Raw genomic sequence first — 26470 nt, 5'->3', positions numbered from 1 at the left:
TGAAGAACCACCTTCTGGTTTCATTGATTCCCTCTAACATTTTTCTGTCTTCTCTTTTACAGCTTTCTGCTCTGACCTTTATCATGTCCTTTCTTCTGCTTTCTTTGGGTTTAATTTGCTCTTTATCTAGTTTCTTAGAATGCAAGTTTACATCACTGATTTGAGACCTTTTTCTTTTCTAATTATGGGCATTTAGTATATAAGTTTTCTCTAAGCACTACTATAGCTGCATCCCACAAATTTTGAGCTGTCACCTTTTCGTTTTCATCCGTTTCAAATTTCCTGTTTGATTTCTTCTTTGACCTCTGAGGTATTTAGAAGTATGTTGTTTAAATTGCAACAACAAATTTGTGGGTTTTAAGATATCTTTTTATTAATTTATAATGTAATTCAATTGTCAGAGAACATTCTTCATATTATTTCAGTCTTTTTAGATTTATTGAGATTTGTTTCATGGCCCAGAATATAATCAACAAAAAATGTATGCTCAGGGGCTTCCCTGGTGGTCCAGTGGTTAAGACTCCATGCTCCCAATGCAGGGGGCATGGGTTCGATCCCTGGTCCGGGAATGAAGATCCCACGTGCCACACGGCGTGGCCAAAAAAAAGAAGAAAAGAGAAAGAGAGAAAATGTATGTTTATAAGAAACTACTGAACTGCCTGCCTGTACCATTTAGCGTTCCCACTAGCACTGAATGTGTGTCCAGTTGTTGGTATCCTGGTCAGCACTTGATATTGTCTTTGTTTTTTAAAAATAACTTTATTATAGTTGGTGGGTAGTGATATCTTGTTATGGTTTTAGTTTGCATTATAGGATATTTAGTGGTTTGTAAAATAATTTAAATGGAATAAAAATTAATAATCATGGAATTTTGTGTGCTTTTTTTTTTCCCCCAGTAGAGGACAGAAACCTCTAGGGGATTGGTAGCAGTAGTAGTTCATCATTGTCTGTGTGCCACAGAAGTGCTACTTTTCAGTTTCCTAAAAGGTTGAATGTTTATTTGCCTTTTAATATTTACTTTGAAAGAGGATTTGTAAAAGCTATATGAGGATTTTAGTGATTTTTATGGTTTGGGGATAGACAGGTATAAGGTGATTTAAACTGCCTTCTCCATTTTACATTTCCACCAGCGATGCATAAGAATTCCAGTTTCTCCACATTCTCACCAACACTTGTTATTTCTGTTGTTATTTTTACAGTAGCCACCCTAATGGGTATGGAGTGGTGTATCATTGTGTTTTTTTGTTTTGTTTTTATATATTTATTTATTTTATTTTTGGCTGCTTTGGGTCTTCGTTGCTGCGTGCGGGCTTTCTCTAGTTGCGGCGAGCGGGGGCTACTCTTCGTTGCGGTGCGCGGGCTTCTCATTGCGGTGGCTTCTCTTGTTGTGGAGCACAGGCTCTAGGTGCGCAGGCTTCAGTAGTTGTGGCACGTGGGCTCAGTAGTTGTGGCTCGCGGGCTCTAGAGCACAGGCTCAGTAGTTGTGGCACATGGACTTAGTTGCTCCGAGGCATGTGGGATCTTCCTGGACCAGGGCTCGAACCTGTGTCCCCTGCATTGGCAGGCGGATTCTTTTTTTTTAATTTATTTTATTTTTTTATTTTTGGCTGTGTTGGGTCTTCGTTGTGGTGCACGGGCTTCTCATTGCAGTGGCTTCTCTTGTTGTGGAGCACGGGCTCTAGGCGCACAGGCTCAGTAGTTGTGGCACGCAGGCTCAGTAGTTGTGGCTCATGGGCTTAGTTGCTCCGCGGCATGTGGGATCTTCCTGGACCAGGGCTCGAACCCGTGTCCCCTGCACTGGCAGGCGGATTCTTAACCCCTGGGCCACCAGGGAAGTCCCTGGCAGGCGGATGCTTAACCAGTGCGCCACCAGGGAAGGCCCTATCATTGTGGTTTTGATTTGCATTTGATTTGCTTATTGGCCATTTGTGTATCTTCCTTGGAAAAATGTCTATTCAAGTCCTTTGCCTACCTGACTGTCCTTATCACAATTTAATTTGAAGTAGATTGGCATAATTTAAGCATTTATAATGAGTACTTTTTTCTTTTTTTAAGTAAGTTGCTGATGTCTGACTAGAACTTTGCAGTGACCAGACCATAATAATCACTGTACTTGTAGCTGTATTTGTTTTGTGGACTATATCTTTTTTTAAAGCATGGGATTAGGTAAACATTTGAAAGTGGTTGAATGTAAATAGTCATCTCCGAGATTGAGATGGTAGCGTGTATAGTTTCAGAGGAATATCTGAATGGGTTGGGGTGGTGGTTAATGCTTGGGTAGCTAGTGGAGTTGTGAAGTGAATGGAGTTTTTCTTCTAAAGTGAATTGTTAGAGGATTGGAAATCCTATTAAACTTCTTAAATATCAAGATTATGATTTTCTCCTTAATACATAACAGCTTGTATAATGACGTGGACTGAGACCCTGGGCATGGGGTTGTTACAACAAGCAGGATGGGCGAGATGCCACAGAGGCAAGAGGAAAATTATGTGAACTGTAAATGTGTTAATTTCTTTCTTCTGGGTTTTTTTTTTAGCTGATTATTTTATTTTAGTTATTTATTTTTTTGGCCGGGCCACACGGCTTGTGGGATCTCAGTTCCCTGACCAGGGACTGAACCCAGGCCACGGCAGTGAAAGCTGGCAATCCTAACCACTAGACCACCAGGGAACTCCCTTAGCTGATTATTTTAGAAAGTTCCTAGTGAGAAATTAAAATATGGGACTCAGGTGATGAGGATATAGGAGGAAGAATCCATTGACTCGAGTGCATGTAGCAGGGAGTAAAGAGCTGAAGAATGTAGAGGCTGAATGATGATCATAGAAGGCTGGTTTTAAAGGTTAATGTGGAGCTATTATTGGTATAGGTAGCTTTTGATGACACAGAATATGAAGGAAAGGGAAGTTTAACCTATTGGTTCAAGAAGAAGTTCTTTTTGTTCCTTAGACTTTTTACTGATTATGTGTTTTTTACCTTTAGGCTATCTTCTTGGTATCCTGCATCATCACATTAAAACTCTTAGTGTGTGCAAGTGAATCCGAGGGGTTTAAAAGCCAGTTTAATAGTCTTTGGTCAGAAGGGCTTGATCAGGACTGTCTTCCTAAAGTACTGAATTTGTGAAATCTTTTGGAATACAGTACGCTCCTCACTTTCTGCCCAGTGTCAGTTGGGTCAGTAGATACATTTCCATGTATAAGAAGAGATCATTTTAGAATGATTTTGAAGCTGTAACAACCAGTGATAATGGAGAACTCCTAATACCTCTTAAATAATTGTAATTTGTATTTTGATGAGAAAAGCAGTGTGTAAAAGTAAAGAACAAAAGAAATGTAATTTTGTTTAACTTATTTAAAGGTGGGACAGCATAATGTAAGATATGTTAATAGGAATATCAAATATGCATGATACCACTTTTAATTTGAGTTACGGTTTAAGAAGACAGTTGTCTAATGATAGGAAGCATTTAAATCAAGTACGTAAAAACCAGGTGGGGAGAATGTGTCACTACAGGCTCCAGGCTCACCTTGTATATTTCCTGCCCCAGCCCTTGAATCAGTCATTTCTCCAAAGAGCCTCGGTTCCTTTATTTGGAGAATGGTATTAGAAACCAAATCTGGGTGCTAGGTGTGCTTGTTGCTGCCAGGGTGTCATTTTTACTGACAGCAAGGATCTGTGTATGGTGTACTAAGCAGTGTATAGACATATACCTGTAATACTTCTTTATGTAATCATCTGTATCTGTGGTAAGCTAAAAGTGAGTTCATATTTCTGTCTCCAAGTCTAATGTGTTATCCCAGGACCATTCTAGCCTTCTCCCTTTGCATGTCTATAAATTCATATTCCAGCATTGGGAAACTTGGTGCCCACATCTGCATTCTGTGTACTTAATTCTTCAAGTCCAGTGTGTGTACATGTATAGCAGTATCAGGATTTTTAATTCATACCCCCATGGGAAATGTTTTTTATGTGTTAGAACACAGTACTTATGTGCAGTTCCTTTATCTGTGTTCTTATAAACCTCACTTATTTCCAGAATGAGTGAGGTCAGCCTCTCCCTCCATCCCCTCTCTATTCAGTGAGGTTGTTCCATGTATGTGTAATACCGTTAGACTATCTTGTCACATCTGCTTTCCATCCTGGGATTCCCCCGACCTCCTAAATGATTGTTTAGAATTTGAAAACGTTGAAGTTCATGCTTGTGTTGTAAAGATTAATGGGTTTTGACAAGGGCATAATGTCATGTGTCCACCATTACAGTATCATACAAAATAGTTTATTGACCTAAAAGAATCCCCTGTGCTTCATCTATGGAATTCCCCCCACTTCGTCCTAACCCCAGCAATCACTGTCTCTATGGTTTTGACTTTTCCAGAATGTCATATAATATAATCATTCCGTATGTGGCTTTTTCAGGCTATGTTTTTTTCTTTCACTTAGCAAAATATATCTAAGATTCATTTCTGTCCTTTCGTAGCTCAGTAGCTCTTTTCTTTTTATCACTGAATAGTATTGTAAGTCTGGCTGTCTCACAGTTTATCCTTTCTCCTATTGAAGGACATCTTGGTTGCTTCCAGTTTTTTTTTTTTTTTTTAACTTATTTTATTTTATTATTATTATTATTTTTTGGCTGTGTTGGGTCTTTGTTGCTCCGCGCGGGCTTTCTCTACCTGCGGTGCGGGGGCTACTCTTCGTTGAGGTGAGCGGGCTTCTCGTTGTGGTGGCTTCTCTTGTTGCGGACCACGGGCTCTAGACGCGTGGGCTTCATTAGTTGCAGCACGGGGGCTCAGTAGTTGTGGCTCACGGGCTCTAGAGCGCAGCCTCAGTAGTTGTGGCGCACGGGCTTAGTTGCTCCGTGGCATGTGGGATCTTCCCAGACCAGGGCTCGAACCCGTGTCCCCTGCATTGGCAGGCGGATTCTTAACCACTGTGCCACCAGGGAAGCCCCTTGCTTCCAGTTTTGTGCAGTTATTAAGCTGCTCTGAACATCTGCATGCAGGACTTTTTGTGGAAATAATATTTCAACTCATTTGGGTAAATACCTAGGAGTGTGATTGCTAGATTGTATGGTTAAGACAACATTTAGCTTTGTATCAATAGAAACTGTTAAACTGTCTTCCAAAGTGGCTGAACCATTTTGCATCCCCATCAGCAGTGAATGAAAGTTGCTGTTGCTGTGTACCCTCATCAGCATTTGGTGGTGTCAGTTTTTTTGGATTTTAGCCATTCTAATAGTTGTACAGTGGTATCTCATTGTTTTAATTTGCAATTCCCTAATGATATAATGTTGAGCATTTTTTCATGTGCTTATTTGTCACCTGCATATATTCTTTCATGATGTCTCTTTTCAGATCATTTTCCATTAAAGAATTTGGTTCTTTTGAGTTTTAAGAGTTCTTTCTATATTTTGGATAAAAGTCTTTCATCAGATATGTATTTTACAAATATTTTCTCCTTGTTTGTGGTTTGTGTTTTCATTCTCTCAGCACTACCTTTCACAGAGCAGAAGTTTTTAATTTTAATAAAGTCCTATTTAATTTTTTCTTTCATGGATTATGCATTTAGTGGTATATCTAAAGACTCATTGTCAAACCCAAGGTCATATTTCTTCCGTTTTAAATTGGAATATTTTCTTCACTCTAACAATCCAAGAAAAATTTCTTACGTCCACCTCATTTCTTTCTTTCTTTTTTAAAAAAATTAATTAATTAATTAATTAATTTTTGGCTGTGTTGGGTCTTCGTTGCTGTGCACGGGCTTTCTCTAGTTGCGGTGAGCAGGGACTACTCTTCGTTGCGGTGCGTGGGCTTCTCATTGCGGTGGCTTCTCTTGTTGCAAAGCATGGGCTCTAGAGCGCAGGTCAGTAGTTGTGGCACGTGGGTTCAGTAGTTGTGGCAGTGGGCTCAATAGTTGTGGCTCGCGGGTTCTAGAGCACAGGCTTAGTAGTCGTGGCACACAGGCTTAGTTGCTCTGTGGCATGTGGCATCTTCCTGGGCCAGGGATCAAACCTGTGTCCCCTGCATTAGCAGGCAGATTCTTAACCACTGTGCCACCAGGGAAGTCCCTACCTCATTTCTAAGAAAGACTTGATGGCACAAATCTTTCTGAAATACCCCATGCAAATATCATTTTTATTAAAATATGCTTGCTCTCCCAAGTACTTCTTTTGTTGTTTCCTCATTTTTGTTTCATATTTCAATCTGGTTTTGAATTTCCTTTACCAGTTTATGCTTGGCTGAGTTTTCTGCTGCTTTCCACTTACCTGATTATTTCCTGTATCCTTTCTGCTGTTCCTATTTTTGCTATTTCTTTATGACCAGAATAGTTTATAATAGCAATGAGTATATTTTGCTTCTCTTCTTTAGGCCTAAAGATATATCTTATATTCTATATGTTTTTATTCTTAGAAAACAGGGATCATGCATTAAGAAAAAAACCTTAGGTGCCCTAGCATGGCCTATGATTTCTTGTTAAGTATACAATCTACAAAATTATTTGGTGGAATAATTTCTTATTGTGGAACTTATGCTGGAGTTGTTTTTAACTTTTTTGTTGTGCTCATTAAGTTTAATTGATTTCTTTAGTAGAGGGTTGTTTAAGGAGTGTTAATTTTAAACAAGTACTTTTAAAGCTACTGGAGGACTTGGTGTCAAGAATCGGTGCTTAAATTGTGGTATTTTTAAGTGGGTTAATACGTGTGTGAGGCTATATTAGCATTTTGTTGTTAATGGTGTTAGAATTGCTAAATATGTTGTACATGTATGTATCAGACTTAAATTGTAAGGTCATTAATTATGGATACATTTATCCCAGTCCTCTTAAGACTTTGTTGACTTGTTTACTTTTTGATGTACCTGGTAAGGATCTCATGCTGTGAGATGTAGTTGATTAAAGGAGATGTTCTGGGGGAGGAAGATAACATTTGCTGGCTGTGTAATTTGTGCTAGGAAAGAAAATGAGAAAAATTAGTAGACAGAAAGGAGGAGGCCATTAGGTATTAAAATAGCCTGGTAGAAATGAGTCTGACTTCGGAGGGGGGGGGAAGAAGTAAAAGCTGTAAAAAGTTGTGTGTCTCTGGGTGTGTCTGTTCTTGTTGAAGCTTGAGGAAGAGGACCACTGGTAAGAGGCTTTTCACGCCTCAAAGAAAAGCAGTGGTTGTTACCTAATAGTAGATGTGCAAAAACTCTATCCTGGTGGTTGGGTACTTAGTAGTTGTGCGTGTGTGATGAAAAAGGGTGGAGGAGTGTGGTGATAAGTATAGAATATATTTCAATTGGAGGAGTGTTGTGCTCAGAGGGCGTTGTAGTTGAATAAGATTCTAACCGAAATACTTGAGAGGTTAAGATAGCAGGATAAACAGTGCTCAACCTAATCTAAAGAGAAGAATCCACAGTGGGGGGAGGGATAAATTAGGAGTTTGGGATTAACATACACACACTACTCTGTATAAAATAGAAAATCAAGGGACTTCCCTGGTGGCGCAGTGGTTAGGAATCCGCCTGCCAATGCAGGGGACACGGGTTCGAGCCCTGGTCCGGGAAGATCCCACATGCTGTGGAGCAACTAAGCCCGTGCGCCACAACTACTGAGCCAGCTCTCTAGAGCTCGCGAGCCACAACTACTGAGTGCGCGTGCCACAACTACTGAGCCCGTGCGCCTAGAGCCCGTGCTCCGCAACAAGAGAAGCCACCGCAATGAGAAGCCCGCGCACCGCAACGAAGAGGAGCACCCGCTCGCCGCAACTAGAGAAAGCCCGCGCGCAGCAATGGAAGACCCGACACAGCCAAAAATAAATAAACAAAATAAAATAAAAATTAAAAATAAAAGAGATCACTCTTAATTAAAAAAAAAGATAATCAACAAGGACCTATTGTATAGTACAGGGAACTATATACTCAATATTATGTAATAACCTATAAGGGAAAAGAATCTGAAAAAGAATATATATATAACTGAAGTGCTGTGCTGTATACCTGAAACTTACATGATATTGTAAATCAACTATACTTCAATAAAAAACTTAAAAAAAAAAAAAAGAATCCACAGTTTGGGGAATAGATGAAGAAACAAACCAAAATTAAAACCACAAACATTTGTACAGTTTATGTTTTTAAATAAAAATAGGTAGCATATGTTATTCACATGTATGCAGATAAATTTCCCTTATATCCAAGTTTTTAGAGCTACCCCAAAATTATTTTAATTTTATTTGAATCTGTAGTTTATAATAGGGCTTTGCTCTTCATATTTATTTTATCTCACTTTTCCTAGACCTTGGATTGTGATACATAATTCCTGCTATGTGACTTTCTAGAAGTTTATTGTTTCAGTCGTCTCGGGCTTGCCAGTTCGTTTCCCACCCCCATCCCCGTATTAACTAGAAACCTGTTCTCAGCTCCTGTTACCCCTGTACTCACTCTTGCTCATGTCGTCTGCCTTGTGTCAACTGCCTGTTCTATCTGGATGTCTTGCGACTGCTTCTCCGTCTTTCTTGTCCTCCCACTTCTCATTTCCTTTACTGTACTGAGAACTTTAGTTTGGGTGTCCCATGTTGAGCGGGGTGAAACTGACTTACCTCTTTCCCTGGCTGCTCTTCCTCCTTACCTCTGCAGTCGGTGGGGAAGGTGTGGTCATAAAGCCTGGCAGTGAGAGGCCGGGCGTGGACGCCTCTAGCCTGTGCTGCACTCCACCCCACCCCACGGCCCTCCCCTGCTACCAGGAAACCATTTACTCCTTATTCTTCATACTTCCCTTTTCTCCATTCCTGCGGATCAGTGTCTGAGCAGTTGTGGTACACCTGAGCTCCTGTAGCCTTCTGTGTATTCCCTGACTTGTTTCAGTATCTTCAAAGATGTTTCGTAAGTTATTTTATTACTTCCTGGAAAGTAAAAGAAAAAAACGTCACCTGAGGATAAGTATTTCAGTGTGGAATTTTGAAAAGTTGTAGTGAAAACCTTTTATGTAGGTAAAAGGATTAAAGTTCATAGTGACTAATGCCCTGGTAATGCGTGAAAGTAAAGGCTGATTGCTTTGAAGCTTAGAATTTCTATTTACTGTGCCGGGAAAGACCAGGCAGATTGGGCAGGGTCGGGGTAGATTTTGGATATGGTTAAGTTTTAGGTACCTGTTAGGACACTGAGTGGATTTGGTTGTTGTGTGTCAGTAGTCGCCTTTAATCTAGAAGGATCTCTCTCTCTCTTTCATTTTTCATGAAATTGAGTTTTTGAAGAGTTCAGGTATGTTTCTCATAGAATGTCTCACATTCTGGGTTTGTATTTTACTAACGATTTTACAAAAGTTGTTTCTCATGTTATTAGAAGTTTGAAAAGATATGTCTGTCAGGATAAAAACTAAGGGCGAAAATGAAGTTGAAACGAAGTAGAAATGAAGTAGGAGGGGCAGTGGTAAAGTGTACTTTGTTTGGAGGGCGGTGCTGGACACAGTCGTGATATGTAAAATTGTACTGTGTTCCTTACAACTGTTGTAAAAAAGTTATGTTTCTAAAACTGCGAGCAACATTGCATTCTTAGCCTTCTTTAAGCAATCCTGGTTAAAGTTAATGAACTTTATTATTTTTTTTTCTATAGGTTTAAATGTAAGACTGGCTGTTTAGTTCTCCTTCTAAGGTAAGTTTTTTATTTTTATTATTTTTTTTGAAACAACATTACTGTATTAAATTTATTATTCAAGTAGTTTGTCTAGAAAGTAAATTTTAGTTGCTGAAATTGTATGCCTAACTAGTTATCACCTGGGCTTTGTCTGTTTCAGAGGATGTTGTCCCCAGGGGCGTGGTGGTTACTGCACGTATAGTGTAAATAGTGTGCTGAGGAAAATTGGGAGGCTATGCGACCTTGTGGGAACATTTCTGGTACATCTCACTAGTCAGAGTTACTCTGGTTTGCCTGAGGATCCTGGAGTGCTGGGTTGAGTGTGTTTTCCTAGGGCTGCTGTAACAAAGTGCTAACAACTGGGTGACCTAAAAACTACAGAAACTTATTCTCTCACTCTTCTGGAGCCAGAGGTCCTCTGTGCTCCCTCTGAAGGCTCTAGGGGAGAATCCTTCCTTGCCCATTCCAGTTTCTGGTGGTTGCTGGCATTCCTTGACTTGTAGCTGCTTCACTCCCCATTTCTGCCTCTGCCGGGTCTTATTCCCTCTGTGTGTCTCCTCTCCTTGTCTCCAAGGATTTTGGGCCCCAAATCAATGTGAACTCATCTCTAATTGATTGCATCTGCCAAGACCCTAGTTTCAAGTACGGTCACATTCACAGGTCCTGTGTTAGGACTTAGACATACCTTTTTGGGGAACACAGTTCATCCCACAGTAGTTGGGGCTCGACTTGAATTGTAGCAAAATCGAGATGCTGTGATCATTCTGAAGCTTGAATGCTGTGTTTTATGAGGTACTAAAATATTTGGAATTGTAAAAGTGAATCCTAGGTTTCTCAAGCCATTTTAGGGCTATTTCTAGTAGACTTTGCATGGTGTGTGTGTGTGTGTGTGTGTGTAAAATTTACAAATAAAAAGACTGGTTATTTGCTGGGATTTGTGGGATTCAGCTTAACGAGGATGTGGTCATCTTGGGGTGGATGTAAGAGGAAACAAAAGTAAACTAGCAGTTTCTTTTCTCTGTTTGTGTGTATTTTGCCTAAAAGTAACAATGCTGCTTTTTAATCAGTTTATATTAGAAAATGAAACATATATTTGGATAACTTTTTTTTTAAGCTCACTAATGCACTTGATCGTTTTAGAAAATAAAGAATGCAGGGTCAGTGAATGAAATTCAGGGTCATTGAAATTTAGCCTCAGCTTCAAAGAGGGTTTTTGATAAGGCATACAGTGAACCTAAAGCAAGGCCTGGCCTTGGTAAGTGCCTAATATGTATTAGTTATTGTTAGTGAGCCTTTCTAAGAAAGTGAAGGAGGTTTGAGGTTGTCACGAAAGGAAGGAAAGTTCTCACCTCTTATTTTTGATAGTCGTATGTCTGGTTGGTTAGCATATTTACCATTCCAGTCATTGGTTCAGTTTTGGTCATAAACGACTGAAAAATGTAGATTACAGTTAGAATGAGAGCGTTTGTAACGCAGGACCATACGTACAATATTAGACACATGTTTAATTTCTGGGTTTGAGATTTGAAGGTAATGTTCTTTATTCTGTGATGCTTGTGAATGAATATTAAAAATCCAGACTATGTTAACTTTTTTCTTCATTCTCTTCCTTCATTTAAATAAAAATAGCCGTGTTGATCCAACAAGCCACAGAGTCATAATGTGGCAAAGCATCCTTTTTGAGAGGTGAATATTACGGAACGAAGATGGCTGACAGAGGCGGGAAGATTGTTCCAGGGCAGGTGTGTATTGAAGTGGAGTATGATTATGAATACGAAGTGAGGGACAGAAAGGTCGTGATAAAGCAAGGGGAGCGGTACATCCTGGTGAAGAAGACCAACGATGACTGGTGGCAGGTCAAGCTGGACGAGAACTCCAAAGCGTTTTATGTGCCTGCCCAGTACGTGAGGGAGGTTGGCCGCAGAGCCCTGATGCCGCCTGTGAAACAGGCAGCGGGGCTGCCGAATCATTCTGTGAAAACGATGCAGAGTCTCCACCTTCACAGGTCAACAGAAAATGTGAACAAATTGCCCGAGCTTTCAAGTTTTGGAAAGCCATCGCCGCCTGTTCAAGGAACGGGTCTTATTCGTGATGCCAATCAGAATTTTGGACCCAGTTATATTCCAGGTCAGACTGTCAACCTCAGCCTGGACCTGACCCATAATCATGGAAAGTTCAACAGTGACTCACATTCTCCCAAAGTTTCTGGCCAGAATAGGACACGGTTATTTGGTCCCTTTCCTGGTCCAGAGTTCTTGGACGTAGAGAAAGCTGGCTTCTCCCAGGAACAGTCTTGTGATTCAGCAGGAGAAGGCTCGGAACGGACACGTCAGGATTCGGAGTCCGGTGATGAGCTTAGCAGCAGCTCCACTGAGCAGACGAGGGTAAGACTGAAAGTGGATGATGGAACACTTGTGCCACCTTCATAACCATTTAATTATAGGTGTTACTATTTTTTATTTTTTTAAATTTACTTTATTGAAGTATAGTTGATTTACAGTGTTGGGTTAGTTTCTGGTGTGCAGCAAAGTGAATCAGTCATATATATATATATATATACATATATATATATATACATACACACACCTTCTTATATTCTTTTCCATTACGGTTTATTACAGATATTGACTGTAGGCTCCCAGTGCTATACAGTAGGACCTTGTTGTTTATAACTTGTGGGATGATGGAGGCTCACTTTAGGGTTTCTCTAATTCTTCTTGTTCCTTTATAGGACTAGAACTTCCAGAAGTGTGGACACTTTTTTTCCCCTCTCTATTGATTACCCATTACGTGGAAAGGATTTACTTAGTTTATCCAGGGATGATATTTCTTTTACTGGAAAAAGTATGTTTTCTAGCTGCACTCATTTTGATTTGTTTTCACTAAGTCTTCAGGTAATAATGGATATAAGAGGAAAAATGTCACAGTAGTATTAACTACTAATACTAACTCTTGTTCTTTGAAACTTGTTTATTAACCTTGAATATTAAATATATATATATATCAAGAGAGAGAATGCACAAACCTTTACCTCTGTTCATGCACTTTTGTGTCTTAAGTGTCTTGCATTGAATATTAGCCTTGAAAAAATTTTGCATCTGTGGTTTGATATCCACCACCCCCTTACCTAACTTTATTTTGAGATGACTTTGTGTCAGTTTGTCAAGTGAACTAATTTTAAAAGCACATGCGTGAAACAAACTTGAATGTGTTTAGAAAAGTTTAATTATTAGTGAATTTGATAAGTTTTGGGCCTAAAGCTCTGTTGTAAGATTTATTCATCAAATTAAGTCAGTGAGGCTGCTCTTAAGGTGTGGTCTGATTGTAATGGAACTAGTATGTTCTTTTTCTTTTATAGGTTTTAATTTTTCTTGTGACATTTTGAATGGAGATAGGAAAAAGGGAAGGTTCTCTAGAAAAACTTCTGATGCTTGAGATCAAGGCAATTACTGTCAGTTTATCATCATTCATCTTAGTCTTTTCTTCAGCCCTTACATGATACTTTGATGTAGAATATTTCTTTCGTGTGTCCTGGAATTTTTCTGTATGTGGCTCCTTGTGTATTAGTTGGACTTGGGAAAGACATGTGTTTTCTCTTCCATCTGGCCATCACCACTGTTTCACGCCTGAAATTACCCTTCATGTGTAGGTCCACTAGCAGCCCTGTGTTCTCTTCACTGTGCTCGTCTTAAATTCACTACGTGGACGGTCATGGCTCCTAACCTCTCCTGGACTGTTCGGAAATCCTGTTCGATTTCTCTAGCCAGACCTCGTCCTAGCTCTTCGTGGCAGCTGTTTCAAACCTTTTCCGTCTTATTCAGTTCTCTGATTCACCTGCTTTTCCCTGCTCTCCTAGCAGATAGTCTTGCCTTCTGTTTCACGGCAGAAGTGAGACCCGTGGGGTGGGACCTGCTTCTGCTTGGGGAGGACGTATGCACAGCAGTTAATCGAGCTGTCTTTAGATTTGAATCCGGGTCCATGTCACTTACCGGCTGAGTGATAATTGGGGCCAATTACTTAACTTCTGTGTGTCTCAGTTTCCTCCTCTTGACGTGGGGATCACAAGTGGGTTCCTGTATACCTAGCATGCTTGCAACTGTGCCTGGCACTTAAGCAAGTAGAGTAGGTATCTACTGCTGCTTAATAAATTACTCCCAAATCTCCTGGCTTAAAAGAGTAAACATTTATTATGTCACACTTTCTGTGGGTGAGTCATTCAGAAGCAGCTTAGTTGGTGGTTTTAAAGGCTTAGGGTCTCTCACGGGGTTGGCGTCTTACGAAGGCTTGGCCGGGCCGCTTGGCCGGGCCGGAGCAGCTGCCTCTAGGATGGTCACTCACGTGGTGCTGTTTGGGCCTCTTTGCAGATGCTTGAATGTTGTGACTAGCTTTCCCCGAGACACAGCCATCCAAGAGGGAACAGGGTGGACGCTGCATTGTCTTTTATGCCCCGATGTTGGAAGTTGCACCCTGTCATGTCTCAGCGATCACACAGCTCAGCCCTGCTCTGTGTGGAGGATACAGCACAGAGTGTGAATATCAGGCTACGGGACATTGAGGGTCACCTCGGGGCTGGCTATCGCAGGATGCATTCAGCACCACAGAACTGTCATTACTGTTGTCGTCATTTCTGTTACAGTTATTCCCGCCATGAAACCTACAGGTGCACCAGTGTCGTCAGTGATCTCCCCCAGTACAGGCAGTGCAGGCGTGGCATCTTCTGTCGATGAGCGGTCTCTTCATATTTGCTTTTCGCTCTTTTTCACAAACCTTTTGCTAAACATTGTGTAGCGTTGTGCTCATACGGCTTTAGACTCATTATTTACCAAGTTTTTTCCTTCAGGATGTACATTTGCTCATGTTTTCCTATTTTAGTAAAGCTCTTCAGCAATACCTTATTTTACTCCGAGTATCACCTTATCACTCATGTTTTCCTATTTTAGTAAAGCTCTTCAGCAATACCTTATTTTACTCTGAGTATCACCTTATCACTCTTTACTGGCACCTTCTGGAAAGAGTTGCATGTATTTGCTTCTTTGTGTTTGCTCATTTCCTGCTCATTCCTTAACCTGGTCTCATATGGCTTCACCACCCCACCTAAACAGCTTCTGCTAAAAGCTGCCCACGGTTTCATTGTTGATAAATGTACAGACAGTTAAAAAATTTTTTTATACATAATCACATCATGATTACAGTGAACAAGATTAATAATCAAAAGGCAACTTAAAATAATTTTTCATTGAGGCATAGCCTATAATCACGTGTGTAAATTGTCCTGATCTTAAATGTACGGCTTGATGGATTTGTGCTTATGTACAGCCATGAGCCCCTTCCCAGTCAGTATCTACACCCTCCCCGCCGTGTCTCTGCTAGGAGATTTTCATTCTTCTGACATGTTAGTACTGATCAGTCTTCTGATGATTGTAGCTTCGTAAGCGGTGGTAGGAAACCATAGTGAGGGGTCCCCTGTGCCCTCTGTCCATTTGCCTCCGTTGTAACGTCTTGCCAGACTCGACTGTAGTATCACAGTCAGGGTGTTGACGTTGGTACAGGCGAGATGCTGGGCATTTCCATCAACACGAGGACCCCTTATGTTGCCCTCTTAATGGCCACAGCCGCTCCCCTCCCACCCCCAACGCTGCTTAACCGCTCGCCACCACTAATCTATTCTCCATTTTTATAATATTGTCATTTCAGGAATGTTATATAAATGGACTCACAGCCTATGTAACTTTTTGGGATTGGCTTTTAAAAAAATATTTATTTACTTATTTATTTGGCTGCATCAGGTCTTAGTTATGGCACGCGGGATCTTTGTTGCAGTGTGCGGGCTCTTTGCGGCACATGGGCTTCTCTCTAGTTGTGGCTCGCAAGCTCAGTAGTTGTGATGCGCAGGCTCTGTAGTTGTGGCGCGTGGGCTCATTAGTTGTGGCGTGTGGGCTTAGTCGCCCTGCAGCATGTGGGATCTTAGTTCCCCAGCCAGGGATTGAACCTGCGTCCCCTGCGTTGGAAGGTGGATTCTTAACCACTGGACCACTAGGGAAGTCCCCGGGATTGGCGTTTATCATTCCACATAATTTTCTGGAGGTTGATCCAGGGTGTTGTGTGTATCAGTGTTTGTTCTTTTTGTTGCTGACTAGTATTCTATGGTATGGATGTACCGTACTTAAAAATAATTCACCCATTGAAGAATGTCTGAGTTTCCAGTTTTTGGCTATTGCAAACAAAGCTGCTACGTATAAACATTTCTGCACAGGTTTTTGTGTGAACGTACCTTTTTTATTTCTTTGGCATAAATGCCCGTGTGTATAATTGCTGTTTAACTTTTCAAGAAAATTAAACAGCAATTACACGGCAGTTGCACGTTTAATTTTTCAAGAAACTGCCAAGCTGTTTTCCAGAGTGGCTGTACATTTAACATTTATATCAGCAATGCTTGTGATCCAGGTTCTCTGCATGCTCACCAGCGTTTGGTGTTGTCACTTTTTTATTTTAGCCATTCTGATAGGTGTGTAGTAATTGCTCCTGATTTTAATTTCCATTTCCCTAATGGCTAATGATGTTGAACATCTTTTATGTGCTTATTTGCCATCAATAGATCCTTCTCATTGAAATGTCTCGTCAAGGCTTTTGCCCATTTTTAATTAGACTTTTGTACTGTTGAGTTTGGAGAGTTTTTAAATTTTTTTATTTTATTTTATTTTTTTACTTTTTATTTTATTTTTTTAATCTTTATTGGAGTGTAATTGCTTTACAATGTTGTGTTAGTTTCTGCTGTACAACAAAGCGAATCAGCTATATGTATACATATATCCCCATATCCCCTCCCTCTTGAGCCTCCCTCCCACCCTCCCTATCCCACCCCTCTAGGTCGTCACAAAGCATCAAGTTGATGAGAGAGTCTTTTTTTAGTATAGTGTAGATACTAGTCTTTTGTCAGATACCTAATTTGCAAATATTTTCTCCCAGTGTCTTTTTGTCCTCTTAACAGTGTCTTTTGCAGAGCAAAAGTTTTTAATTTTGATAAAGTCCAATTTATTAATTTTCCCTTTTATGGATCAGGCTTTTGTGTCAAGTCTAAGAACTCGCTATATCGCTCTATTAGTCAGGGTTCTCCAGGGAAACAAGCAGTAAGGCGTGTGTGTGTGTGTGTGTGTGTGTTTGTGTGTATGGAGAGAGATTTATTTTAAGGAATTGACTTATGTGATTATACAAGTTGGCAGGTCCAACACCTGCAGGGTGGGATGGTAGGCCGGAGACCCAGGGGAGAGCCAGTGTTGAAGTTCAGATCTGAAGTTTGTCTGCTGGCAGAATTTATTCTTGCATGGGAGGTCAGTCTTCTGTTGTCTGTGGGCCTTCAACTGACTGGATGAGGCCACCCACTCTATTTGGGGGGGGGGCAACCTGATTTATTCAAAGTCCACCAATTTAAGTGTTAATTTCATCCAAAACACCCTCACAGAAACATCTGGAATAATGCTTTACCAAATATCTGGCCCAGCTGAGTTGACACACAAAATTAACCATCACAGTAGGTTTAGATTCTAAATATTTCCCTCAAGTTTTTTTTTCCCCTAAAAGTTTATAGTTTTACATTTGACTCTGTGATCCATTTTGAGTTTAATTTTTGTATGAGGTTAAATCAAGGTTCATTTTTTTGGGCCTGTGGGTATCTGATTACTACAGTGCTGTTTGTTGAAAAGCTATCTTTCCTCCAATAAATTGCTTTTACACTTTTGTCAAAAATCAGCTGGCCACACTTGTATGGGTCTGTTTCTGGGCCATCTCTTCTGTTTCACTCAGAGACATGTATGTCCCTTCTCTAATACCACACAGGCTTGATTACTCTAGCTATATAATAGTCTTGAAATTGAGTAGACTGATTCCTCCTACTTTCTTCTTTTTCCAAGATAGTTTTGCTATTGTAGGCCGAAGAGGGGGAGAAGGTCTTTGCAGATATGATTAAGGTAAGGATTTTGAGATGAGGACATTATCCTGGACCCTACATGCAACCACAAATGTCCATAGAGAGGCAGAGGGGCACCACACAGAGGGAAGGTGTGAAGATGCCAGCTGGGATTCTCATAGGGATCATCTGCAGGTTGATTTGGGGAGTAATGCCGTCTTAACAGTATTAACATTTCCTGCAGGCAGGTCTGCTAGTGCTGAATTCTCTCAGTTTTGTTTGTTCAGGAAAGTGCTTCATTTTGATGCATGATTTCTTTAGATACAGAGTTCTTGTTGGTGATTTTTTTCTTTCAACACTTGAAATATTTTACCCACTCTTTTCTTGTTTGCATGGTTTCCAGTGAGCAGTAACTCTTATTCTTGTTCTTAGTAGTTCAGTGTTTTTGCCTCTGGCTTCTTTCAAGATTTTCTCTTCATCTTTGGTTTTCTGCAGTTTGTGTGCATTTTTTTGTATTTTGGTATTTGTGTAAGTTTTTGGTATTTATCCTGCTTTCAGTTTGGGAAATTTCTGTTGACGTATCTTCAAGCTCACTGATTCTTTTCCCAGCCGTGTCCAGTCTACTGATCATCACATCAAAGGCATTTTCTCTTTTCTGTTACAGTGTTTTAATTTGTGGCATTTCTTTTTGATTCTGTCTTAGATTTTCCATCCCTCTGCTTGCATTACTCATTTGTTCTTGTATGTTGCCTACTTTTTCCTTTACAGCCCTTAAAATATTAATAGTAGTTATTTTAAATTCCGCCTGATAATTCCAACATCTGTGCCATATCTGAGTTTGATGCTACCTTTATCTCTTTAGATGGTTTTTTTCTTGCCTTTTGCCATGCTTCGTAGTTTTTGTTGAGAGCCAGACATGTTTTATTGGGTAATAGGAATGGAAGTAAATAGGCCTCTAGTGTGCAGTGTTATTATGTTCAACAGGCTAGAAATTGGACTGTGTTTAAGGTTTGATGTAGTTGTAGGTACCAGACAGAGGCTTTAACTTCTTCAAGTACCCATGTTTTTGGCCTTCTCCGAGAGTTCCTCATTAGTGCCTGGCTCCCCAGTACATCTCCCTGCTGCCTACCTGGCCGGGGCGGGGGCGGCGGCAATGCCTCGTTCCTTGGCCCACATGCCCTCCACCGACATGCTGGTAAGAGGATGGCCTCCTTGCCGCTCGGCGGTGGTGCAGGTTCTGAGTCTCCAGTAAGCGCCCTCTGTGTGTATGTACGTAGGTGGGAGGGGTCTTGTGACTGTCTGGCAGTGACCGCCCTGGTTGCTGCCTCTGCCTTCTCTGACACTACCCTGGCGGGGGTCTTGGGGTGCCTGTTACAGCCCTGCTTGCTGCCGCTGGTGGTCTGTGGGTGGAATCGGTGGTTTGTTCTGTGGCATTTGGCTGGACTAGAGCGATAATATCCAAAACCTTTCAGTCTTTCTGGTTTTCCCCTTTTCTGGTTCTTCTGCTAGATGTAGAGCAGGGATTTGTTGGGGCTTTTTTGGTCTGTGCCTGTTGGTGTTTCTGGGTTGCTGACTTCCCTCTTTTTTTTTTTTTTTTTAATATTTATTATATTTTGGCTGCGCCTGTTTTTAGTTGCGGTGTGCAGACTTCTTAGTTGTGGCGTGCGGACTTCTTAGTTGCGGCGTGCAGACTTCTTAGTTGTGGCATGCGGACTCTTAGTTGCGGCCTGTGGACTGTTAGTTGCAGCATGCATGTGGGATCTAGTTCCCCGACCAGGGATCGAACTTGGGCCTCCTGCATTGGGAGTGCAGAGTCTTACCCACTGGACCACCAGGGAAGTCCCTGACTTCCCTCTTCAAACCTGAGGTGTATGAAGCCACAAGTAAACCCAGGGAACTCACCAGCATGTTGTTCATTGGGTCCTGAGGTCACAGTTGGTTTACCTTCTCTCTGCCTTTCAGAGTCGTCTTCTGTTTGTTTTATATATTATGTTTTTATTTATACCTAGTGTGAGGAATAAGGTAAAGTACATTTCCTCCTTTTTCACAGAACTGGAAGTGATTGGTAAGTTTTTAATGGTAGTTTTTAAGTACTCATTGTCTTGACCTCCTAACAGTCTTGGTTAGAGGATGGCCTCTTTGCCACTTGGCAGTGGTGAAAGTCCTCTGGGGGATCCTCTCATCACAAGCTTCCATCATGCCCTGTCCTTTTCCTTTGCTGTACTCATCACACTTATGATTGTTTTCTTTCTTCTCACTAGTCAGTCTGTGGTCTCCAAGGCCAAGCTATCTACCGTGTCTTGTTTATCCCTGTCTGTCCGGTGCCTAGCATAGTACCCTGGTACATAGTAGATGTGCTAAATGCTTCTGTAATGATGACCAGTGTTTAGCCACAAATACATGGAAGGGGAGACCTAGATTAATGTCCCATCAAAGATGCATGTTTCTGCTTGAAAAACAGCCATCCAGCAGTGCTATGACCTTTGACACAGCATAGGCTTTATGAAGAATGTTATTAGGTGAAGTTGGGGGTAGAAAACTGTAATGCAATAGAGAGATTCCAAAATTTGAGTAAAAAAAAATCATAAAATTCAGTCTTCCCCACCCCCCCTTAAATTGGATACATCATATGCAGGGTCTTCATCAGAGCAAGTTTTTATGTCATTTCAAAGTTTATACTAATGATTGATATGAAGATGAAACTGAAAAATCAGTGTTAGTTCCGAGCTCCAAACCTTAGAACAGCCTTAAAAATTATACGCTTTGCTCCTGATGCCCTATTTTTCTCTCATGATCTCATTAATATTCCTTTAATATGTGTGTCTTACCAGCCTTGAGTATCAAGTTTCCTGGTTCCCTGTAGTTAGAAAGTGAGGTCTAAAGCTGGAAAGTCGAGATGGTAGACCTTTGTCTGTGAGGCTGACAGGATGCCAGAAGAAGTGATGACTTTAGGAAGAAGGCCAAAATACTGTAAAGCTGAGAATCATGTTATTTTAAAAATACAGTATGAATGTTTGTGATGACTATGAATCTAGAAATGTTTATGTTCTATACTAGCTTTTTTATGTTGGCAGATATATTTATAGAAAGACTTTCTTCATTGACAGCGCTAAACTAATGTATTTCTGGCATTTGAAATCTAATATTAAACTCATCTGGAAAATTTTATATATGGAACAATTCATCAACATTTCTAGGTGTTATAGCACACGAGGTTCACAAAATCAATTCTGTAATTTGTTATAGATTGAAGCTTTGTTTCTAATTGAAAAATATTTAAATATTTGTTTTTAGTCTTTATTCCCATATTATGTGGACTGTTAATACAGATGGTTATTGTATTTAAAAATACAGATTTTAATTATACAATCATACATATATCTGTGTATTTACAAAGTAAGAATCATACTGTATGTGCAGTTTCACCATTCGGAGTATTTTCAAAATATCTATTATGCAAACAATATTTATTAAACAAAGAAGAGTGCGGAGAGGTGTGATTTTTCAGGCTAATTGGATTTTCTGGTTAATTCAGGATTAGGTGTAAAAGGTTTCAGTGTTTGTTAGAGATTTTCCTGAATCTGTTTCCACAAAGATGGTGCTGAATCTAAAAACAGACGTAAATTAGCTCTGTAGAGCGACAGCTAATGATGTCCCCTTTCGTCCAAACCCTGGCTCGCTGTTGGTAGACCTTTTTGTGAAGTCCTCCCCTGCCCTGCTGCTGGAACCTGTGGAGTCATTACGCAGCTGCCTTAAAATTCTCTGAAATGCTGCTTTGCCACCTGCTCAGACTCAGCACAACTTCCGGTTTAATTTCTTTGTTGCTTAGAGCAGCTCCCAAATTAGGAATTTTAGGAGAGTTGGGTGCTGATGGCTTATACTATATAACGGCTTGAATAAGTTTTAGTGAATTTGTCTGAAAACCTGATCTTCAGCATTTATGTCATGATTTTCTTTGGTAAAGTATGGATGAAGTTCAATGTCTTATTTCAAAGCAGTTGGAACTGTCTCTTGAGTACTGGTATTGTTTATTTTACTTTTGTTGTTGTTGTTGTTGTCTTTTGTGATTTGCTCTCAAATTATGTCTCTCTCTCTTTTTTTTCCAATAAATTTATTTATTTGTTTATATTTATTTTTGGTTGCATTGGGTCTTCGTTGCTGCACCCGGGCTTTCTTTAGTTACGTCGAGCGGGGGTTACTCTTCCTTGCGGTGCGCAGGCTTCTCACTGCGGTGGCTTCTCTTGTTGCAGAACACGGGCTCTAGGTGCACGGGCGTCAGTAGTTGTAGCACAGGGCTCAGTAGTTGTGGCACGTGGGCTCAGGTGTGGCTCGCGGGCTCTAGAGCGCAGGCTCAGTAGTTGTGGCGCACAGGCTTAGTTGCTCTGCGGCATGTGGGATCTTCCTGGATCAGGGCTCAAACCTGTGTCCCCTGCATTAGCAGGCGGATTCTTAACCACTATGCCACCAGGGAAGCCCTATTTTACTTTTTAAATTTAGGGCAGTGTGGTGTCTGAACTTGAGTTAGGACAGATGTGGCTTTTAAGATTTGGGATCTGCTGCTGTGTAGCTGTATGTCCGTGGGCAAGTCCCCTAATCTCTGAGCCTCAGTTTTCTTACCTCTAAAAATGAACTGAGAATTGTTGTTATATTTAATGAAATACTGTGTGTGGAACTCCTTGTGTATCTGGCACAAAGGGAAGCCCCAAGCACGATACTAGTTCTATTCTCTCCAAGTCTTATAGTTGCTGGCAGTCTTAGAGATTAGAATGCCCAGGCACAGTATGTTTAAGGGTTTCACTGCTCTTTCAGAACCCTTAGTTTTCTAAAACTTGACGTTTTAAGTTTGTATATATATTAAACATCACTAAAATCTTTCTTAGACCTTGAATCATAGGAGATGAACATTTTCAGTGGTTCCTGGATTTTTAAACAATTTTCAAAATTATTTTTAAATGTTTTTATAAAGTAGAAAGCTGTACCTTTACTTATTTGAGTGTGAAGGTGAACTTTGTATTCCTTTTGGTAATGATTATTAGTAGAATTGGTGGTATATTGTTTTGCACAGAAACTGGAGTGATTAATATCTCTACCTAATTTCAGAAAGGCGATCTCATGGGTGGCATATCTACTTAATCAAATCAAAGCAACTGGCAGGTGTATTTAGTGGCTTTGCTTTAGAAGGCTGGCCAGCTAAATGACTGTCAGATTCTGGGTTTTCTATATCCCCCTGCCCAGAATGCATAATCTAGTACTAACAGTACTTGACTCTTGAAAAACTAGTTAAAACAGTTGACTGTTTTGAGACAACCAAGATAGGTGTATCTGGTGACTTAATCTTTAGAAAATAAAAGGGAAAGTGCTGGTAAACTGGAACTGACATTTCATTTAAATAACTAAAATAAATAATAAATAAAAGACTCAATATAAGAACAGATGTACATGAAATCGAACCTATTTATAGTAAGCCCTTAATAATCTCTGCCTGTGTTGAACAGGAAATGTATTAATGTGAAATCTGCAGGTGGAATAATAAAAGTTTTTCTCTCCCCTCGTTAATCTTTTTTTAATTCTTTAAACTTACCTTAGCAAGTAGTAATTGATCGGCATTTTAGTTCCATTCCAGTTCTTGGACTGTCCTTTGCTTGAGCATATAAAGTACTAAAGGGGTGGGGGGAAGTAAAGAAAAGGGTTCTGATGATCTGCAGAAATGGTCATCATCGCCACATATGGAGAGTTGTTTGTATTAAGATTGAATCTTATTTCAGTAATATTTTAATTCGTGACATCCCTGGGAGTGACGAGATCAGCAGTGCTTTTTTGGGTGGTTTTGTTAGTTTGACTTTTTCCTTTATAATCAGCTGTAGATAAAGACAGCCATATTTAGGCAAACTTACGAAGTTTTTCATCTACAGTGTCCTTCAGCTTTCCTTTCTTTGTATTTTCCTCCTCTGAATAGCATTTGGGAAACTCCATGTTCTATTTTTGCTTTCTAGGATCATCTCCTTGTCAAATCTTTCTACTAAATCAAAACAGGAAAGAATAAAAGTTTTTTTGATTTTATTTGATTGACTACGTACATATTTATAAAGTCACAGGATTTATACGAAAAATGCAATTTGATGAAAAATGCAATCAGAATTTGGTGAAAAATGCAAACTCCTCTCTCAAGAAATGCACATTTACATCAAATTTTTCTCTAATTTCAAGGTATCCAGAAACCCAGATTCTTAAAGTGAAAGTTTTGGGCAAAGTAATTATGGAGTGAAAATTGATGAATCTTCTTTAAGGAAATTTAGGCATAAATGTCTAATTAGATGGAAATTTGGGAGAGGAGCTAGATCTGCTTGAAATGACATTTGGGTCAAACCTGAAGGCAGAATTAATTGAGATCTCTTAGGATGACTGCTCTTACTCTCTTCGGCATGCCTTCTATCCTCCATGAGAAGAACAGCTTGTTCTAACTGCTGGGGGGTCTTTTCTCAGAAACTCTTGATATTAGAAAGTAAATGCTTTATCATCTATCAGTAACTTCCTTCTGGAATAAAGAGACTGCTTTAATTTAGCATCGATCTGTTTATCGGCTCCTTCCTCTTTGGTTGGTTGTGACCTTTCCGAGGATCTAGTGAAAGCCGTAGACCATCTTTTCAAGAAAATGCCTGCGTGTATATTCATGCGTGTGGTACCACTGGGTTCACAGTCCACAGGAAACTCTTTACGTCCACCTCCCTTTCACCTTTTTCCTGACCCTTTTCTCGCCTTTGCCTTTTCTGAGACAAGTTGGTCTCTTCTGTACCTTTCTTATAAACTTTACCTGTCCTTCTGCCTCATGATCCTAGATGCACTTGGCTTTATTTTACCCTTTTCTGCTTTAATTCCTGTCTGTTAGTCAGAACTTAGTGGTAGAAACCCAACTGTGCCTAGTTTGGGCAAAAGGGAGTTTACTCGCTCATGTAACCAAACTAGAGGAAGGGTTTATTCATGTAGGCGTTAGGGGTGATTGGAACTAAGGCCTTCTCACTGTCAGGATTCCTTTTATCCTTTCTCTCTTACCTCTGGTTCCCCTTCCATGACTCTGTCATTCTTCCAAACAGACTTCTTCCACATGGCTGTAGACAAGTTGCTGGCAAGTGCTAGGGTCACATCCTTAGTTTTTCTATTAGAGCATCTATTTTTCCTCCCTTAGTTCTAATTCAGAAAATCTTGGAGAAAGAATTGGCTTGGCTTGGGCTATGCTTATGCTTATGACCAGGGGCATGGTTGGACCATACCCAAACTGCGTAGTTGGAATTTGAGGAGAAGCAGTTCCTCCTCAGAAGTGGCAGACGTGCTGTTCCCAGAATAAGGGAGAGGTGCCAGGCAGGCATATAATAGTTGTCGACCATATCTTCTTCTTCTGAGGTCTTCCCAGTTCACACCCATTCTGTGCCAGGTCAGTTATCAAGTGCCATGAAGGCCAGGGGAAGAGCTGGCCGGGACAGAGTTATCAGACTGATTCTAGTTCAGCGTAGGAAGAGCAAAGTAATATTCCCTTTGTGCATGTCCTACTCTCTTCAGATTGTAGTCTTTAAAGCCAAAGATTGTATCCTACCCATTTCTGCCAGCAAACTTCTGACAACAAATGATATAGTAAAGAATCTGTATAGTGAAGGCAATACTGATTTTAAAAAAAGCAACTTAATATGCTTAACATGATATGTCTACAGTTGATAAGAGGTGAACTTGTGATGGTTAATTTTAAGTGTCAGCTTGGCTGGACCATGGTGTCCAGATACTTGGTCAAGCATTATTCTGGATGTTTCTGTGAAGGTGTTTTTTGGATGAGATTAACATGTAAATTGGTGGACTTTGAGTAAAGCATGTTGTCCTCCATTATGTGGGTTGGCCTCATCCAATCGGTTGAAGGCCTTAATAGAACAGAGAATAGAACCTCCCCTTGGTAAGAAGGAATTCTGCCACCAGACCACCCTTGAGCTCGAACTGCTATGTTTCCCTTGGTCTCCAGCCTGCCAGACTGCTCTGTAGATTTTGGACTTGCCAAGCCTTCACCATTGCATGAGCCAATTCCTTAAAGTAAATCTTTTTCTGTATCTGTCTATCTGTCTGTCTGCCTGTCTGCCTGTCTATACACATCTTCTTGTATCTGTTTCTCTGGAGAACCCTAATATACAGGTTACAGCTGCTGACTGCTCCACGCTTTTATCATCACAGTTAGATCCAGAAGAAAGACCTGAAGTGCGTACGTGAAATCCTTTGCAGGGACAGCTCACCTTAGCTTAATTAAGTCTTGTGCTCGTCTCTGGACCAATTCCTCTGGTAGGTAGGCTGAGCACTCTGATGCGTCAGCACTGTACTTGTTGCCAGCCCATCACAAAGAAAGCGTGAGGTGTGCAGGGTAGTATGATTGGCAGTACCATCAGAATCACATCATTCGGGGGAGGGCAGATAACCGAAGAAAGGACGGCGGTGGTGCTCGTACCTGAAAAGAGGGCCTGCTAGGCAGTCAAAACAATACATGTTCATATGGCACAATTATTTGCTACGCGTTGGAATATATCTATCTTTTGGAATATGGAATGAGTGTATTCTTTATGTTTTAGAATTCTTGGATACTGTGTAACATCAATTGCATATAAATTTCTTCACTTCTGTAGACCAGTTCTGATGGACTTTAATGCATGAATTTTCCAGTTTGTGATTTTAAGTCTTAGACATGTTTAAAGATTAAAGTCACAGTGTCAGTTGACTTGAGATACTGGAAATTTCTCTCTCTGTCTCTTTAGATGTATGTATGCATATATGTATGTATGTGTGTGTATGTGTGTGCACATATGTGTGTACATATGCATGCGTGTATGAATGTGTGTATATGTGTGTGTATGTGTATGTATGTGTGTATGTGCATATGCATGTGTGTGTATGTATGTGTGGGTATGTATGTATACACACATACATAATTTTAGTA

General features: G+C 40.4%; 1 protein-coding gene across 6 annotated transcripts in view; it reads left to right on the top strand.

The window, feature by feature from the left end:
- The window catches only part of ARHGAP12 (Rho GTPase activating protein 12), a 110680-nt gene that overhangs the window by 7133 nt on the left and 77077 nt on the right, over positions 1-26470 (top strand). For all 6 annotated transcript variants that reach the window (XM_061178049.1, XM_061178041.1, XM_061178032.1 and 3 more), the window contains exons 2-3: positions 9585-9623; positions 11235-11989. In XM_061178049.1, the coding sequence (XP_061034032.1) occupies positions 11312-11989 (678 nt within the window). In that variant the 5' untranslated portion in view covers positions 9585-9623; positions 11235-11311. The remainder of the gene's footprint in view (positions 1-9584; positions 9624-11234; positions 11990-26470) is intronic.

This window comes from Eubalaena glacialis, chromosome 2 (genome assembly GCF_028564815.1).
Source record: "Eubalaena glacialis isolate mEubGla1 chromosome 2, mEubGla1.1.hap2.+ XY, whole genome shotgun sequence".
NCBI classification, from domain to species: domain Eukaryota; kingdom Metazoa; phylum Chordata; class Mammalia; order Artiodactyla; family Balaenidae; genus Eubalaena; species Eubalaena glacialis.
The sequence above is the reverse complement of the archived record's forward strand: the minus strand, read 5'-3'. Positions and strand labels throughout refer to the sequence as shown.